This window comes from Nematolebias whitei, chromosome 15 (assembly GCF_014905685.2).
Source record: "Nematolebias whitei isolate Nwh7 chromosome 15, NemWhi1, whole genome shotgun sequence".
Lineage (NCBI taxonomy): Eukaryota > Metazoa > Chordata > Actinopteri > Cyprinodontiformes > Rivulidae > Nematolebias > Nematolebias whitei.
In genome coordinates, this window is record NC_056512.1 from 27,195,242 (window position 1) to 27,213,631 (window position 18,390).

At 40.4% G+C, this 18,390-nt stretch overlaps 1 protein-coding gene across 1 annotated transcript; it reads left to right on the forward strand.

Annotated features, from left to right (window-relative positions):
- The first annotated feature begins 1,038 nt into the window (after positions 1-1,038).
- Positions 1,039-17,859, forward strand: pold1 (polymerase (DNA directed), delta 1, catalytic subunit). The gene is made up of 27 exons (XM_037689570.1): positions 1,039-1,048; positions 1,744-1,932; positions 2,251-2,364; positions 2,534-2,674; positions 2,877-3,002; positions 3,222-3,390; positions 3,814-3,928; positions 4,034-4,163; positions 4,273-4,439; positions 4,547-4,651; positions 4,808-4,948; positions 5,051-5,161; positions 5,350-5,541; positions 9,730-9,818; positions 11,444-11,560; positions 11,759-11,872; positions 12,139-12,286; positions 13,899-13,994; positions 14,117-14,254; positions 14,614-14,789; positions 14,901-15,053; positions 15,131-15,233; positions 15,319-15,451; positions 15,592-15,705; positions 17,425-17,477; positions 17,587-17,684; positions 17,760-17,859. The coding sequence occupies exons 2-27, from the start codon at positions 1,746-1,748 to the stop codon at positions 17,845-17,847; spliced, it is 3,318 nt and encodes a 1,105-aa protein (XP_037545498.1). The 5' UTR covers positions 1,039-1,048; positions 1,744-1,745; the 3' UTR covers positions 17,848-17,859.
- The last annotated feature ends 531 nt before the right edge of the window (positions 17,860-18,390 follow it).

Consider the following 18,390-nt stretch of genomic DNA (forward strand, 5'->3'; position numbering starts at 1 on the left):
ATTTGAAGGTTGGCGTTTTTTGTATTAAAAACACTTGTCTTTCATTGGTGGGATGAAATATGCTATTTTTTTGGGACAGGCATTTTGGGTTTTCATGAGCTGTATGCCATAATCATCAGTATTAAAACAATTAAAGACCTGAAATATTTCAGTTGGTGTGCAATGAATCTGAAATATATGAAAGTTTCATTTTTATCATTACATTATGGAAAATAATGACCTTTATCACAATATGCTAATTTTTTGAGAAGGACCTGTACATCTGTCCAGAATGCCATTGTATGATTACATTGATAGAATAAACGAGATTATTTCAATATGTAGTTCACAGAATGTACAAGAATAGTCAATATCTAATTTAAATCTTTCCAGTTTTTTTTTTAACGGGGTACACATTATATTGAGATTCAATGAATGCAGACATGTTCTTCCCTTAACAAAAAGTAGTACATTTGAAGTTTATTTTTGCAAGTATACATTAAGTATAAGTATATCAAGTATACACCATACTTACAGTGTACTAGAAGTATACTGATTTAATACTTGTTTGGACTAAGTTGGGACATTTTTATACTATTTTTAAGTATATCAAATAAAGTTTATAAAAAGTAAACTTCAAGTACACTTCCTCATTTGTAGTGTAAAATAAGTATACTTGTAGTATGTAGTAAGGTTCATTTTTAGTTTTCTACACCACCTTACAACCTAGCTTTTTTTTTTTTTGCTGCTATTTTTCCTTTTACTTACCATTTTATTTTCACTTGTTAAAAACAAAAAAAACCAAATAAATAAATAAATAAATTTGTACACATCCTTTATGATTGTCTATTGTTGTCCACTGTTGTCATAACTCTGTTAAATTCAGGTCTCTCTTGTAAATCAGTCCCCGATGCATATGGGATAAACCTGTACTTCCGGGGTTTACGTGACGTCACTGTCCAGAAACCGGATGGAAATGTTTCGCGCTTCGCGGTGAAAGTTCACAAATTAAAGAGTGGCGGGAGTTGTTGTCTGTCGGCACGCTGTTGTTAAGGAGAGACTTTAAGAGGTATTCATGCTTTTGCTACGAACGCAGCGGCAGAAATGAGTTATCCTGTTAGGTTTTAAAGGATTAGTTGGTTTGTAAACTAAGCCGAGCCACGATGAGAGAGAAACTATCTGGTGTTTACAATCGCGTTTGCTAGCTTCTGTTTGAGCTACTACACTAGAAGAAGCTGCCTATTTTTGACAAAGAAAAGCACATGTCATAAACCTTAACACTAGATTACCGTGCTAAACAGGTTTTATACTATATATATTTATACTAAATATATATATTTAAGGAATGAATGCCAATGCTAATAGGTGAGTACAGTTGCTACAGCACTTGTTGCGTAGCCATCTGTGTTTTACAACTTACTGACGGTGAAGTGTTGTTTAAAATCTGATGCACACCTTTCATCATACTGCCTGGTGGTCTTTTGAGATTAAAGCTGAAAGTATGTCACGTTGTATATTTATTTATAGCAAAAATCTGCTTCTTTTACTGCAAATACTCTTTGTGGGCCACAAGACACTAACCTGAGATTATTAACCTTATTCTCTGTAAAGATCTTTATGGTAGTAGTGCAGTATTGTGGTAAAGTAGATATTTGTCGTGTTTAAGCATATCTTGTTCATAATATACACATTCTACTAGCATTTCCTTCTATGCCATCAAGCAGCATTAATCTAAACAAAATCTGTCTTTTTAATCGCTTGCAGGCATGGATATTAAAAGGCGCAATGGTGGCCCTCACCTGGGTGGTGCTTCTCAGGCCAAGCGCGGTAAAACAGCTGGGGAATGGGAGGACAGTCCATCACAATTTGAAGAGGAGTTATCGATGTTTGATGACTTTGAGATGGATGCAGAGGAGATGGAGGGGCAGGCTGGACATGATGTCATTCCCGTGGGTGAGTATTTCTTACACAACCTCCATTTTCACCACTTCATATGTTAACGCGATTGTGCCACGTAGACTTCCGCTAATGTAAAGTAAGTAAAGCTGACATAATATAGACTAATAAAGCAGTTTGTTTACATTTTCTATTGTTTAATAGTTTTTGTATTTGTGGTTGTAACTGATAATCATAAATGACAAAAGTTAAGTTGTGATGAATGCTTGGTAAAGTATTACTTAATCTTTGCGTTACAATTCTCAAATTCTGATAATGCAATAAATGTATCATGCTCAATGGTCGTAACCCTGCCTTGCCTACTTGTCCCATCAGGTGACCTTTTCTCAGCAGACCTTAACCCTCGTTGGCGTCGACCTCACGCCCCTACACTGAACCCATCATCAGATACTTTGATCTTCCAGCAGATTGATCTGGACTATTATTTGGGTAACTACAGACAGACCAATAATTAACACAGATTTGCATTTGCCTAGCCAGTTCCATACATTAGAATATGTAGAATTGTATTGGATGCAAAGCATGCCTTTCCTATCTGACGAGGTACTTAACATGAGAGAAACGGATGTGTGTAATTTTTTTTCCCCCTATCATGCAGGAGCTTCGGTGGCTGGCATGCCTGGACAGTCACAAGGAAAAGTACCAATCATCAGGATGTTTGGTGTAACAGACAGTGGCAACAGTGTGTGTTGTCATGTTCATGGCTTTGCACCTTATTTCTATGTTCCTGCACCAAATGGTGAGCACTCGACATTCTTCTAATACTTGTATTTATTTGATGTACCATATTTGCACACAGCAAATATTCCTCATTTCATTATAAGTTGATCTTGCTTCCAGTAAATTCAATTTATGTTGCTGAGCTGTTCAATATGTGAACAATTCATGCTTTTGGGAGAAAAAATTCAAAAATGTTTCTGTTTTTCTGTTTATTTTAAAAGGATTCACGTCTAATTACCTGGGTGAATTTAAAAAAGAGTTAAACTCTGCTGTTCTGAAGGACATGCGTTCAAATAAGGACAACATCTCTGTCACTGTACTGGCTGTAGACATCACCCGCAAAGAGAGTAAGTACAAAGAATGAACACATACTTATTTATTTTATTTTTTGTTAAGAATAATTTAGTTTCCAAACAAACAGTCTTAATGTTTTTGATCTGATTGTTGAAGAGATTAAAACCATGTGATCTGAAATTAGGATTCATACCTACAGATAGAATCTATGCTGTCACATACTGCATCATGTAATTCAGTAATAAAATGGCATTCTTCCTTTTGTCCCAAAGGTATGTACGGTTACCATGGGCAACAGACTCTGGATTTCTTAAGGATAACCATGGCGATGCCTCGTCTCATCGCTCCTGCAAAGCGACTGCTTGAACAAGGCTTTAAGTTCGGTCCGTTCTCCATCCAAAGTTACCCATCCTATGAGGCCAACATAGATTTTGAAATCAGGTGTGTGCCTTCAATGAAAAAAAAATGGTAGAGTTTTTATTATTACACTCACACGTGTTAAAATGACCGCGTTCTCGTGAATAAGTCTGAGTCGTTAAATCGTAAGCTCTACATTTCATACATGATTGCACTGATTTTTGCACAAAAGAAATTGAGAATAAACAGTTAAAAAGCAGTTTTCAAGTTTACTTTTTGAGTAGATGTAATACAAACGAATGCATGTAATCCGAAAACATTTTAAACTGATCTATAGTCACAATATTTGACTTCTGCTATTTGTAATCTTGATAATAATGTTAGTATAACTTTCATGCAATTTCAAGATGCTGCTTTGTTTTTAATGATTTATTTCTTATTAGACACGTTTGAGTTGATAAGAAGTTAATTTTAGTTTAAAAGCTTATCTGTTCTGCGTGTTCCCAGGTTTATGGTGGACAGCGATGTAGTGGGATGCTGTTGGATTGAACTTCCTAAAGGAAAGTACAAAGTGCGTGAGGAGACGGGCGCAGGGGACACAGATTCTCAGACCCCAGGGAAGGTAAGAGTCAGCTAAAGGGCATTATTGGTCTGCAGATCTCTTCCCTTCGATACGTGCATGAGCACTGTTTATGAAAAAAAAACACCTTCTCTATGTGTGCTGCAGGTTTCTTTGTCTCAGTATGAAGTGGATGTTGGATGGACAGACCTGATTAGCCACCCTGCAGAGGGCGACTGGCAGAGGATCGCACCACTTCGAGTCCTCAGCTTTGACATAGAGTGTGCAGGAAGAAAGGGTATATATTTTTTTAAACGTCTTGTTCCTTCAAACAAACCAATTATTTAAAAACTACCACCGTTTTGTCAAACCTATTTTGATGCTGATGTTGATTCTTTTTTGTTCAGGAATCTTTCCAGAACCAGATAAAGACCCTGTGATTCAGATAGCATCGATGGTCCAGTGCCAGGGCGAGACTGAACCCTTCATTCGCACAGTGTTCACCCTCCAGTCCTGCACCAGCATCATTGGCTCTCAGATATTATGCTTTACTCAGGAGAAACAGCTACTTCAGGTAAATAACAGTGTCACAAACAGAAAAGACATATAACAACTAGTTTGATGTATTTATTTAATGTCCTTGTTTTAATGTCTGGCATGTTTCTTTTTGGGGGTGAGCAGAGCTGGGCAGAGTTTTTGAGGACGGTTGACCCGGACATTATTACTGGATACAACATCCAGAACTTTGATTTTCCCTACTTGCTCAACAGGGCAGCTGCTTTAAAGGTTTGATAGAGCCATATTTCAATACTTTAAAAAAAAAATTACAATATCTGGTTCTAAAATATGAAATAAAATGCCAAAATTTGTCATTTAAGCTTGAACAAATACATTTGTTTGTTTTTTTCCTCTACGTATTGCTGAGTATTTGCTGATTTTCAGGTGAATTACTTTCCATACTTGGGTCGAATGCGGGACATCAAGTCAGTTCTGCGAGAGTCCAGTTTCCAGAGTAAACAAATGGGTCGCAGGGAGAACAAGACCATCAACATGGAGGGCAGAGTTCAGTTTGATCTGCTGCAGGTCAGCTCTGACTGCAGTAAACTTCACAATAATCACTCGTTTTCAGAAAAGGACAAAAGAACTACAAGCACAGCCTGACTTGCGATTTTGTTTGTCCTCCAGGTCCTTCTAAGGGATTACAAATTGCGTTCCTACACACTGAACGCTGTAAGTTTCCATTTTCTGCAAGAGCAGAAGGAGGATGTGCAACATTCCATCATTACTGACCTGCAGGTAAAACTTGTCAGATCTAGTTTAGTTCCTGATTATTTTAAAGGCCTTTCAGATTTGATTGCAATACAAAAAAACATTAGATGCGTTGGTCTCTTCAATAAAGTCAGAAAAAAATAATGGAATTTTTATTTTAACGGTTATTGTTTTTTTTTTCTCATCCGTCCCACTGCTTGTTTTTCCTTCTCCAGAATGGAAACGAACAAACGCGGCGGCGATTGGCCGTCTACTGCCTGAAAGATGCCTACCTCCCGCTGCGGCTGCTGCAGAAACTAATGTGTGTGATCAACTACATGGAGATGGCCAGAGTGACCGGAGTGCCTCTCACCTACTTGCTCTCAAGAGGACAGCAGATCAAAGTTGTCTCTCAGCTGCTGCGACAGGTATGACGGAAAAGAGACACGCTTACATTTCTTTGGAATCAGTTAGCAGTTGCTTTTTATATATTTTACTAGAGCCTGACTGATATGGAAATGTTGGTTATTGCCGATATCGATACTGGGAGCGTAAGGTGGAATGCCGATAACCGATATACTGTAATGGCTGAAAATTTTTGAGCTTTGTCCACCCTCAAGAATCTTAAGTAAAGAGTGAGTGGCACAGTGCTTGTTTATTTAGCGCGGCTGTTAGCAACCACAGTGTTTCCCCTACCATTATATAAGCGGGGTGCCCCACCCTGTCAACAGAACTGAGCACCCCGCCTACCAAACCGAACTTGCCCCGCCACCCACCCACCCGGCACTGACATAGCACTAAGCTAGCGGCGCAAAATACAGGCTCTCTAGCTAAAAGCTAAAGGCAACACTCACATTGCTTCTTCCATCAAGCTGAACACCCCTCGCCCCCACTCAAAAACTGCTGTGCTTCAGGTCTCTCTTGTAAATGAGTCCTCGAGGCTCAATGGGATTTACCTGTATAAATAAAGGTTGATGTGTCCGTCCCCCCGTCAACAAAAATCATGGATGAGATGAGCACCCCGCCATGGCAAGTTAACTAGGGGAAACACTGAACCATGAAGCTAAGCAAATCAGATTCACACTATATCCCACAGTAGTTTGTTTTATTTTATTTTTTTCTCTGTCCTCCGGTGAAACCAGACATGTCTCCCTGGTCTCTCTCCCCCACACCCGCTTCCCTGCTTGCACTCTTTTGTCCTGTGAACCCTTAAAAAGCCTCTTTTTTTTTTGTTTTTTTCGGCATACCTCTTAATTCGAAGGATCAGCTGGTCTCTCAACAAAATTGATCAACTTCTCCTGACAGGAGTCAGGGCATAAGGAGGACCCTCTACCTCGAAGGAAACAAATTGAATTCATGATGACAACAGTTTTTATTTTTATTTTTTTGCTGTTTGGCTGGTGAATTCTGGATTGTCTATAAATACGTGTGGATGTGTCGAAACTCGACAGCACTCAGACTGAATTTGGGGAGCTGCAGCAGGGAGCTGGAGCAGCTGTTATCAGGACTGTAAATTTCCTGGCAGCACTCATGAACGGTGGGAATAATCTTGGAGAAGCTGTGAGCTCGACTTTAGGCGTAAAGATTCAATTCGGCTATTTTGGAGTTCCTTCAGAGGAATATATACCAGCGAGACTTTAAAAAGGCAGAAACAGCAATTCACGAGTTCTGCCTGACCCAAACTGTGGCCTTGACTTATCTCAACTCCTCCTGGCATGTTTTGAAAACAACAAAGATGCTTTGACTGTCTCCTCACCCCTCCCTTCCCCAAGGCCGTGGACATGTAACAGAGCCTCAACTGAGCTGAAGATGAATGGCTAAGAGGGGGGGCTCTGGACTATGCTACGACTTTCCCTTGAAAATTCAATGTCTTCACCGGCCTATATGTACATGTATAACGTCTATTTATGTTGCTTTGCTGTGGTAGGTTTTTTGATGCCTCAAATTGTGCCCTGTCTAGGACACAGAGCAAGAGATCTTTTTTAAAAAAAATTTATACCGTCTCTCCTCATGTTTTCTTCCCTTTTCTCATCTAAGAAAATATTATTAAGAATAAGAAGGCCGCGCTATTTATATCCGCAGCTTCGTGCACTCCGCCCATCTTTCGGACGACTGTACGTACATATTCATGTTGTATCTCGGTGCGATGCCAATAAAGTTTATTCTGATTCTGATAAGTGGTGCACTGGCCATATAAACAGTCTTCCTAATGTGCGTTCACATTTTCTGTCCTCCACTATTCACCATAAAGTTATCAAGTGCGTCACAAAAATATAAATTACATAAACAAACACCTTTCCCTGTTCATTGTTTACACAGTCAGTCTCTTATGGTGAACACCTAATTAGTATTGACCGCAGCTGTTTTTATTTTTCTTTGTAGAGAAGTTAAGATTTCAGACAAACAATTCATTTCATTGAGGAAGACGATGTTTACATGGACATAAGTAATTGGATTAAACGGCTGTTTGGAATAAAAATGCGTCATGTAAACGCCCCGTTCGAGCTATTTTTTGTTTATTCAGCGCGAACCGAAATAATTAGTGATCAGAACAAACTGGTGGTTTACGCCGATTCATAACCCGAACGGTGCGCATGTAAACACTTGATATGTTCATTTTTTTTTCCAATCATGAAAAACTGACCAGACTGCACATGTGCGACTTATGTCATTTCCGCCTGGCTAATGCTAATAATATTAGCATGTCGGGGAAGCAAAACTGGTCGGTGAGAGACTCAACATTTCTACTAGAAACTCTGAAAGAGCTCAAAATGATCTGTATCGCCTGTAGCTCAGTCAGGGGGTGCAGCAACGTCTCCACCGTCATTAAAACCTGTCGCAGGTCCATTTTGGGCTCTCAGCTTTGTTTACATTCATCCCAGAAGTAGAATTTCTTCTTCTGTGTTTTTTTAAGGAGAGTTTACCACTCTGCGCATGTCAGTACTTCTGTTCAGAGCAAAGCCCGCTGCATGTAAAAGTTCATCATGAACGGATTGTGCCCATATAAATGATACATTTGAATTATTTAATATGAAAACATTTCAATCTGATCAAAGAATTTTGTGCATGTAAACATAGCTATGTCCTCACAAACTGGAAGCTCCACTGGACAGGACTCATTGCTACAACTACTGACAACAAGGCTAATGACGTGAAGGCGGTGCAACTGAACACTAACGTTAGCTTGCTAACTTGAGAGGCACGTAGCTAATGACAAGCGGGTTGGAGGATAGAAGATAATTTTTTAATTTTTTTTTTAATTTACAGATCAGTTCAAATAAACTTGGCATGCTCTGTTCAGCAAAAGACACTACACAGTATTGCTCCCTGCTTCATCTGTGCTGAACGTCAAAACTGAAACTTAAGTGAACAGCGATGACTTGAAAGTAGTCTTCATGCGCCCTCTGCTGGATACATTTTACAATTACGGCTGGTCCCAGCATTTTAGGGGTGAAAATTAGAAGTGCTTATATCGGCGCATAATGGGACAGTTATCACTGATGCCGATATGTTCCCAAACATCTATATCGGCTTAAAATATCTACCCTACCGACACATCGGTCGGACTCTAAATTTTACAAGTTTAAGTTGGAAAAGGATTTCTGTGCAAAAAAGGTTGCATTTTCATTCAACCTTTATTTAGACAGGTAAATCCATTTGAGCCTTGAATACTTTTCATGTGTCTGAGCTGATACAGAGATCTTGTTCACCTCAGCAGTCTGCAGGATTTTCAGTTTGGCTTCATGGTAATGGTTTCATAACAATCGATTAAATGGAAATGAAGCCAAACTACAGTGCAGAGTTGTTCCTCACGAATCAACAAGTGGAGTTAATCAGCTCTGTGATGAGCCACGGTGGCTTTCACAATCAGTTGCTATACACAGACAACCTGAGGAAAAATACACGTTTTAATTGTAACGTTATTTGCGAGTTATCTGTTGTGCTGTAACATTAAGTCCATCAGAAGTTGACCATGTCTTTGTTCTCAGTGTGACAAAGCTGCCTGTAGTTCTTATCATCCTGGCGCTGATTGCACAAATCTGGTATATTTCTCGGTAATCGGAGTAACTCATTGATTTAAAACCAAAGTAATCCTAAATCAGTGAGTTTTTTTGCACCTTAACTGGTGTAAAGAGAGAAAGTTAGTCACAAATGTATACAACCAACATGATGATCATTTTTTAGTTTAGTTTTTCGATAAACGTCTTATTAGCAATGTTTGTATAGTTGGCATCACGAGTCTGAGACTTGTGTTTTGGGTTGAAAACTGAAAAGTGTGGGAACTGTTGAGTTACACTGTGATAAAATAAACACTAAACCAAAAAATAAGGAGCCATTTCAAACTAAAGTACATCATGTAGTAGAGAAGCACAACAAGACACTTTGCCAAACTAAATCTTTTTAGTCGTGTGTGTGTTTGTACAGACGTGCAGTCAGTGCAGGTTCATGTTTGTGGATTGTATTTATTTGTTTACCCTTTTTTTTTTTTTAAACAAAGCACATTAAAATTAAAATTCTTTAATAATCAAAGTGAGTCCAAATAAAAAGATCAAACCTGTAGAGGTGCAGCTTACATTTTAATGCACTATAAAAACAAGTGTGCTTTTTATTCTTAGGCGATGAAACAGGACCTGGTCATGCCTGTTGTAAAGACAGAGGGTGGAGAGGACTACACCGGCGCAACTGTTATTGAACCAGAGAAAGGGTACGTTTGTCCTGCAGGTTTGTATAAACCTTTATTTAGACTGGTTAATCCCATCGAGCCTCGAGGACTCACTCATTTACAAGCGAGACCTGATTTCAACAAAGAATGATGACAACAATGGACAACAGCGACAACAATAAACAGTTATAAAAAGGTATACAGATTTTTTTGTTCTTTTTTACAAATAGGATGGCTAAAAAAAGAAACAAAAACGGCTAGATTATAAGGCGAATGTAGAAAACTAAAAACAGGAACATGTCTGCATTGCCATTCTTGCCAGGAGTCCAACAGATGTTTGAAGCCACTTAGAGAGGTCAAGGTCGAGAGCTTCAAATCTTTTTGTAAGATATTCCAAGAAACAGGAGCAGAGTAGGAGAAGGCCCTTTTACCTAGTTCAGTCCTCATTGAGGGAACACTGCAGGTAATAATGTCCTGAGAGCGCACGCTGTAGCTGCACTCGCGCAGAGACATGTAGGAGGAGATGTATGAAGGCAGCAGACCAAGAAGTGATTTAAAGATGAAAATGTACCAGTGAGAGAGTCTGCGTGAAGTTAATGATGTCCAGTTAACCAATGAATACAGGGTGCAGTGATGGGTACGATAATCACAGCCAGTTATGAATCTTAGTGCACCATGATAGACAGCATCCAACATCTGCAGGGTTCTTGTAGGAGCGTTCATGTAAATAATGTCACCGTAATCAATGAAGGGAAGGAAAGTCACAGATACAAGGCGTTTTCTAACATTCAGGGTTAGACAGGATCTGTTTCTGAAAAAGAAACCCAGTTTAACTTTCAGTTTCTTTATCAAGTTTTCCACATGAAGTTTAAAAGAGAGATGTGAGTCGACCAAGATACCCAAATATTTATAGGAATCAACAAACTCAATGGGGACACCATTTGAGGATAAAATCGGACGAAGAACTGCTGGGACCAACTTCCTGTTTGAAAAAAGCATCCCTTTGGTTTTGTCGGCACTTAGAACAAGTTTGAGGTGGAACAAATCTGTCTGGATGTTGTTGAATGCAGATTTCAAAAGCTGGAAAGCCTTAGCAACAGTTTTAGCTCGGCAATAAACAACTGTGTAATCAGAATAGAAATAAATGTATGGATGCATTAGGCATGTTTTTACCTACATTACCTATGTAGATTGTAAAGAGGGTGGGTCCTAAGACTAAGCCTTGTGGTACACCATTGTTGACTGTTAAATAACTGGAGGAAGTACCATTATGTTGAACAGATTGCCTCCGGTCTTAGAGATAGTTAGAGAACCAACCAATGGTGTGTTCTGAGAAACTAATTTCTGAGAGTTTATGACACAAGATGTTATGATCCACAGTGTCAGAATCTTTAGACAGGTCTAAGAAAAGTGCAGCACAATAATCCTTAGCATCCAGTGCTTCAACAACGTCATTAAGAACCTTCAGTGAAGCAGTGGTTGTGCTGTGTTGTTTCCTGAAACCAGATTGATGGGGAGTTAAGATGTTAAATAAGTCCAGGTAATTTTTGATTGGGGAGCTGCAGCAGCAAAGGAAGAACAAAGGCTGTTTTTGTACTGGTGTGTAACCACACTGCTCCTCCTGTAGTTACTTTCTTATCAATGTTTCCTTCTTCTTGTCTGTGTAGATATTACAGTGTTCCAATCACCACGCTTGACTTCTCCTCACTGTATCCGTCCATCATGATGGCCCACAATCTGTGCTACACCACGCTGCTGCAGAAGGGCTCTGCGGAGAAACTGGGGTAAGCACGTGTGTTTGGTCGTCGTCTTGAAACAACAAACTGCTTGCAAGTCACACCAGAGATTCAGCGAAGTGGTCACAAGTATTACATTTTATCACCTGTTCAAATGTTGTAAGAAAAATGTATTTTTAGTTTTCAGAGCTGTATGAGTTGTAGCGAGCCTGATTCTTACTTTTGTGTATAATTGTGCACCTGCAGACTGTCGTCAGACGACTTTATCAGGACTCCGACCTCTGATCAGTTTGTAAAGAGTTCTGTGAGAAAAGGACTCCTTCCAGAGATTTTGGAGAATCTGCTGGCTGCCCGAAAAAGGTTTGAACTATCTGGAAAAATACGAATCGACAACAATTTCAATGTGTTTGACTGTAAAAAAATAAATAAACGTCTATACCGGTAGTCATTTATTTAATGTAACTTTTGTTAGCATCTCAGTTCTCTCAGTAAGTGCTCTTAAAATATTTGCCAAAATAAAAGTTTCTGATCATGTGGCTTGCAGATAAATGTATTCCTGGTGGTTATGTAGCTCAGCCGGATGTTCCACATGTTTTTATTTCTCAGGCTGTTCTGTTTGTCCACAGGGCCAAAGCAGAGCTGAAGAAAGAAACGGACCCTTTCAAGAAGCAAGTACTGGACGGCCGACAGCTGGCCCTTAAAATCAGTGCAAATTCTGTCTACGGCTTCACCGGGGCCCAGGTGGGCAAACTGCCCTGCTTGGAGATCTCACAGGTGAGCGCTTTTTGTTTGATTAGTACTCTGAGAGGGAACGGTTCTTCAATCGAGTTCTTCAGTTTGGGGCTGCAGCATCTGTTTTCACTCAGGGGGGGTGGGGGTGGGATTGACCTTCCTTTATGCACTGCTCCTTTTGTTGTGCACAGACATGAAGCCCGAGCAGTAAACCACAGACGTAGACGTGTTTTACATGATAACCACAGAACAGGTGGAGAAAGAAATGGGAACAAATGCCACCAAAACCCTGCTGTACATTAATATAAAACTGCAGCAGCACTGTTTAAAAAAATAAAATAAAAGTTAGAAATGTTTCACGTTTTGTACATTACACACCTGCAAACTTGTCACTTTTAGGCAAAATTCACAGATTTCATTCTAAAATATGCATCTACGTGAATCGTGTAGATCAGAAGAGGGTTTTTTTGGTGGGTGGGGGTGGTGTGGTGTGCATGGTGGATGGTATATTTTCCCTTTAAGAAACATTTCTCCTCGATCAGTTAGCTTAGCAGGTGCTCATCTCTTCTGTTTTTTTTTTTGTCAACGGGGCAGGGGGAGAAACCTCCGTGTTGCGCGTTACGGCTACATAGTGTGGGGCAGTTTGGTGTGTGTGTGTGTGTGTGTGTGGGGGGGGGGGATACATGATAGAAGTGGAGCACTACGTCTGTAGCATCTTAAGCTAGTGGGACTGTGTTGCGAGCAGCTAGCTTAGCGCTACGTCAATGTTTGAACAATGTAGCTGACTGCCACATACACTGAGATTTGAAAAGTCCAGCTGACGGGGTTATAGAGAATACTTTGAAGGAGAAAGAAACCCAAGTAACACAAGTTTTCTGGAAAGTAAAACTGGTCAAATCAGTGATGGGGAAGAAACAGTGGAAAGGAAAACAACAGGAGAAGGAGATGGATGTTATTTTCATTCATTCGTTCAACCTTTATTTAGACGGGTAAATCCCATTGAGCCTCGATCCAAGAGGACTGTGAAGGAAAGGGGAATAAAAGTTATGAAGTGTAGACATTGTGGTGACACTAAGGTATATCCTAAAAAATAGGTTAATCAGCTATGTCTCTGTCAACCTTAATTAATGCATAATAAACAATTATTAATGATTTATAAAGTGTTTATGGAAGAATTAATAACATCTATAAACTGTTTATTAGGTGTCTATAAGGGGAGCCTTATTGTAAAGTGGTACCACAAAATGTTCTGCTACATTTGGTTTCTCTGGTTGGCTTGTTAGGGACTTGGATTATCACCTTTTTCTTTCCTTGTGAGTTTGCAGTTATGAAATTAAAATAAAACTGCAGCAGCAGACTTGTTTTAAAAAATATATATAAGTTAGAAATGTCCCTCATTTTTTACATTACAAATAATCATAGTCTAATAGTTAACGTAGTTTCAGAAAGAATGGCTTTTGTAAAAAAATTTTTAAAAAAGTTTGTGAAATAACGTCTCAGTTGCTCTAAAAACGAAAGTTCTCAAACCAGAAAATCATGACTTTGTGATGTAATGAAAACGTTTAGCACTATGGGGAAATGAAGCACATTTCAAAATGTCAAGTGACAGATTTGATCGTAAATCTTGAGTGATGTTCGTATTTGTCTCATTTAGAGTGTCACCGGGTTTGGGAGACAGATGATCGAGCGAACCAAACAGTTGGTTGAGTCCAAGTACACAATTTCCAATGGCTATCAAGCTGATGCTAAAGTGAGTAATACAGTTTCCTCCTCTTTTGGCTATTAATTTTCTCAAATCAAGCTTTTGATATCAGATTTATTTTTGTGTATGTGCTCCAGACTCTGAATTGTGTTTTATTATTTTTTGTTAAGGTCATTTATGGAGACACAGACTCCGTCATGGTCAAGCTTGGAGTTCCAACTGTGAGGGAGGCTATGGCTACTGGGAAGGAAGCAGCTGAGTGGGTGTCATCTCATTTTACACCCCCCATCAAGCTGGAGTTTGAGAAGGTATCATTTCACTCCCGAGTCCTTCCATTTAAATTGAGTTGCGTCTCTGATAAGGAGAATTATTTTCTGCACAAGAACCAGACAATACAGTATGCTGCTTTGCTGCAGAGTAGTTTGATCCTTTTTGTGTATTTACAATCACGTTTCTTTAAAACCTACATCAACTACACCAAACGCCTTCGTTTTGTTCAAAAATGTTCCACAAGTTATTATACAAGTTGCTGTATAAATAATAATGTAGTTTTCTCAGTGTTTTCCAACACATAACAGAAAATTCCTCAGACGTGTTGGAGGATTTGGCATCTAACACAAACTGAAGCTGCTCAGTTGATAATAGTTTGACTTCCTGATCTTCACAGGTGTATTACCCGTACCTGCTGATTAATAAGAAGCGCTACGCAGGGCTGTATTTCTCCTCAAGTGCAGACACCCACGACAAGATGGACTGCAAAGGCATCGAGACGGTCCGCAGAGACAACTGCCCTCTGGTGGCCAACCTTATCAACACTTGTCTGCAGAAAGTCCTCATCGACAGGTTTAGAAGTCCACGTTTGCACCAAAATATTGTCGTAAATTACAAATTTTTCACACTTAAGGTAAAAAAAAGAACATTTTAACTCTGGTTTTATTACTTGGGTCACTTCAGGGATCCTCAGGGTGCAGTGGATCATGCCAAAGAAGTGATCTCAGACCTGCTCTGCAATCGCATCGACATCAGCCAGCTCGTGATCACAAAGGAGCTGACACGCACAGCCCAGGAGTACGCTGGCAAGCAGGCACATGTGGAGCTGGCTGAAAGGTCTCATTAATCACCAACTAGTTGTCAAATCTCAGGACGGAAGTGTTTGTGAAATTAACTTTTTGTTGTTTTAAAAGGATGAGAAAAAGAGACGCGGGTAGCGCCCCGAACCTGGGAGACAGAGTCCCGTACGTCATTATCAAGGCTGCAAAGGGAGCAGCAGCTTACATGAAGTCAGAGGTGTGGACCGTCACCTTCTGCAGTCCGACACGTTTGCGCCTTCGGTTTTATTTCTCGCATTGATCCAGATTCCTCCACTTTTCAGGATCCGATCTACGTGCTGGAGAACAACATTCCCATCGACACCCAGTACTACCTGGAGCAGCAGCTGTCCAAACCCCTGCTGAGAATATTTGAGCCCATCTTGGGGGAGAGCAAGGCGGAGAGCGTCCTGCTGAGTGCGTTACCTCTCGCAGATAGTTGTGACTAACCTCACGAGCGAGAAATGAATCGTGTGTCAGCAGAACCACATTTGCTGCAATTGTTCTTTAGACATTAGAGACCTGTTGCGTATTTTAAATTTTGTGTCGTCTTCCAGAGGGTGACCACACGCGCTGTAAAACCGTGCTGACCTCAAAGATCGGAGGCCTCATGGCGTTTGCCCAGAAGAGAAGCACCTGCATCGGCTGCAAAGCTGTCCTCAAGACTGATGGTGTGTTCGCTTTGCTTTTCCACCCAGTACGCTTTAGTCAGCCATGAAAGACGGGCAGTTACTGTAGGTGGTTGTGTGTGCACCTAAGTGTCTTCTGAATAGAGCTGTCATTTCTAGCCCGGCCCGACCCGAACTTCAGGCTGGGTCGGTGTCAGGCTTTTGATTGCGTCAGCTGACGTGCGCGACTGACGATCGTCAGTCGAGCTCCGGCTGTTGGACCACTCGCTAACCGGCTGGTTGAAAGAGGTAAAAAAACATCTAGATGGATGACTGACAGCGACCCACCTGAAACTTAACAGGACTCAGCCGCTGCGGACGTAGATGCGGATGGCCGACGGACGCAATTTGGATCGTCAGCCGTGCACGTCCTCCAACCGTTAATAACTATATTATAATAACTATAATAATCCGATGACTTGTTAATAATCAGTAAATCTTATATCTTCCTTTCTTTGAAATACGTTTTTAAATCACGTCAAACTGATTTGCTGACAAAAGCAGTAAAAGCTTCATTTAAAAAAAGGTTGTTTTTTTTCGGGATTGGGCCTTTTAATCACAGTAACTGTATTTTCCGCCGTACATGTCGCATCGGTCCAAATATGTTTAATAAAGCGGAAAAAATATAAATACATTCGCTTCGCCATATAAGTCGCATCTATTTTGCGTCACCGCTGACACCTCGGAAATGTGGACTAGTGTGCCAAAAATCAATTGGCTGCCAAATGGCAGCCACGGGAGCGTGCACAGGAGGACTTTAACAAGAATTTAACAAGATCAACACTTAAAAACAATTATTTGTTTGCTCAAAATTATAGCAAAGGTGTGTCTCGGTTTAACTTTTCCTAATAAATATACTTTGACGGTCAAATCAGCTGCATTTCAAAAGCAGGTTTGTGGAAACATGAACGCGCAGAGGGCGACTTACTGTGCATTTCTTCGAAATGTAACAAGATAAGCACCTAAAACAATTGTTTGCTTGACATTATAGTAAAGGAGTGTCTCAGTTGAACTTTTACTTAATAAATGCACTTCAATGGTCAAATTAGCTTCATTTTGCCCGGGCGGCGCAGCGAAATGAAGCTGATTTGACAGTTGCTCCAGGCATGATCCTGGAGCTGGACGCCGGTGGCAGTCTGTGGCAAACCGATTGTGTCATTATAGCCACTTTTACCTATTACATGACACAACGGCATGCCCTACCACTGGAGTGCCATCTAGCGGCTGGAAATGGTAGTGTTCAATATTTTCAGTCAGAATGAATTAAAATGGTCATATCTCAGCCAAAAATTTGTTTATAAATATGGGAAAAAACATAAGTAAGTTACTTCGGTGTGTAAGTCACAGGGCATGCAAATTGTGCAAAAAAAAAAAGAAGCAACTTATAGGCCGAAAAATACGGTAATTAGTCCGTTTCGGGTCGGGCTTAGAAAAAATTATACAGGTTCGGGCCGGGCCGGGTTTTTTTAGGCTCAAATGCAACTCTACTTCTGAACCACTGAATGTATTTTAATGAAACTCTTAAATATTTGACAGATCATGCACGATCTTTAAAATTTTAAGATGAAAATTTTGTAGGCAACAATGAAAACTAGTTTTTTTTGTTTTTAAAGAAGTTTTTTTTGGTGGGAGGGGTGGATATTTATTTCTATACAAGTTTTGTTTAAAGTTGTCTATCGAAGCGTGGTTTTACATGCACTTAGTGTTTGTTTGTCCTTTTAGCGGCTGTGTGTGATTTCTGCAAGAGAAAGGAGTCGGAGCTGTATCAGAAAGAGGTATGCAAGCAACCAGATGCTGTTTTACCTCCATCAGCTCTCATACCCCTCATCGGATTAAAACTAGCACGTCCTCTGAACAGAAATTCGTCTAACGTGTTCTCTGCAGATCTTTCATCTGAATACGTTGGAGGAGCGATTCTCTCGTCTGTGGACTCAGTGTCAGCGCTGCCAGGGCTCCCTCCACGAGGATGTGCTCTGCACCAGGTACAGTCAAGATGCATGTGCACATTTTCCAGCTTTAATCCCTGCAGGACGATGGTAACACTGTTCCCTCTGCAGTCGTGACTGTCCCATCTTCTACATGAGGAAGAAGGTTCAGAAAGATCTGGATGACCAGAGCAAGCTGGTGTCTCGTTTTGGATGGTGAGATGGGCGCACTGAGGGCTAGACCCACCTTATGTCTGTCTTTGTTTTGTCTTTTGGAATTTGTAAAAACTGCATATAAATACACCTTTTTACGTTTTCTAAGATTAGTAAGTTGTCATGTAGTGCCTTTTTTTGTAAAATAAAGTTCAAAATCAACTCCTTCTTGGCTTCCTGGTACGAGCTAGAGGTGTCATTTCTAACCCAAACCAGACCCGGATTAGCGCCGGTCCGGGCCGTTATGCGATTAATGTGAGGGCCGGACCGGTCTCAGGCTCTGATGCAGTTTTACGAATCATACAGCACAAAGAAAACTAAGAATGCACAATATAAATTTGTGTTAATCTACCTGTTGAGGAGGCAGGTCAGTCCGACCAGCCGGTTTAAAGAAGTTTAAAAAAAAAAGTTGCGTTAAGCTCAGATTAGCACCAGGCATGCGTGGCGGCTGACTCACCGGTTGAAATGGACTCTAGATTGTCCAGGGTGTACCCCACCTTTCACACAGTGACTGCTGGACATGGGCAGCAGCGACCCCCGCTACCCAAAG

What these genes read in the sequence shown, in the direction of transcription:
- pold1 (XM_037689570.1), top strand. Translation starts at nt 1,746, where the DNA reads ATGGATATTAAAAGGCGCAATGGTGGCCCTCACCTGGGTGGTGCTTCT. An exon ending in CTATGTTCCTGCACCAAATG is followed by an intron (nt 2,675 to 2,876) that starts GTGAGCACTCGA and finishes TTATTTTAAAAG; the next exon opens with GATTCACGTCTAATTACCTG. An exon ending in GGCTCTGCGGAGAAACTGGG is followed by an intron (nt 11,561 to 11,758) that starts GTAAGCACGTGT and finishes GTGCACCTGCAG; the next exon opens with ACTGTCGTCAGACGACTTTA.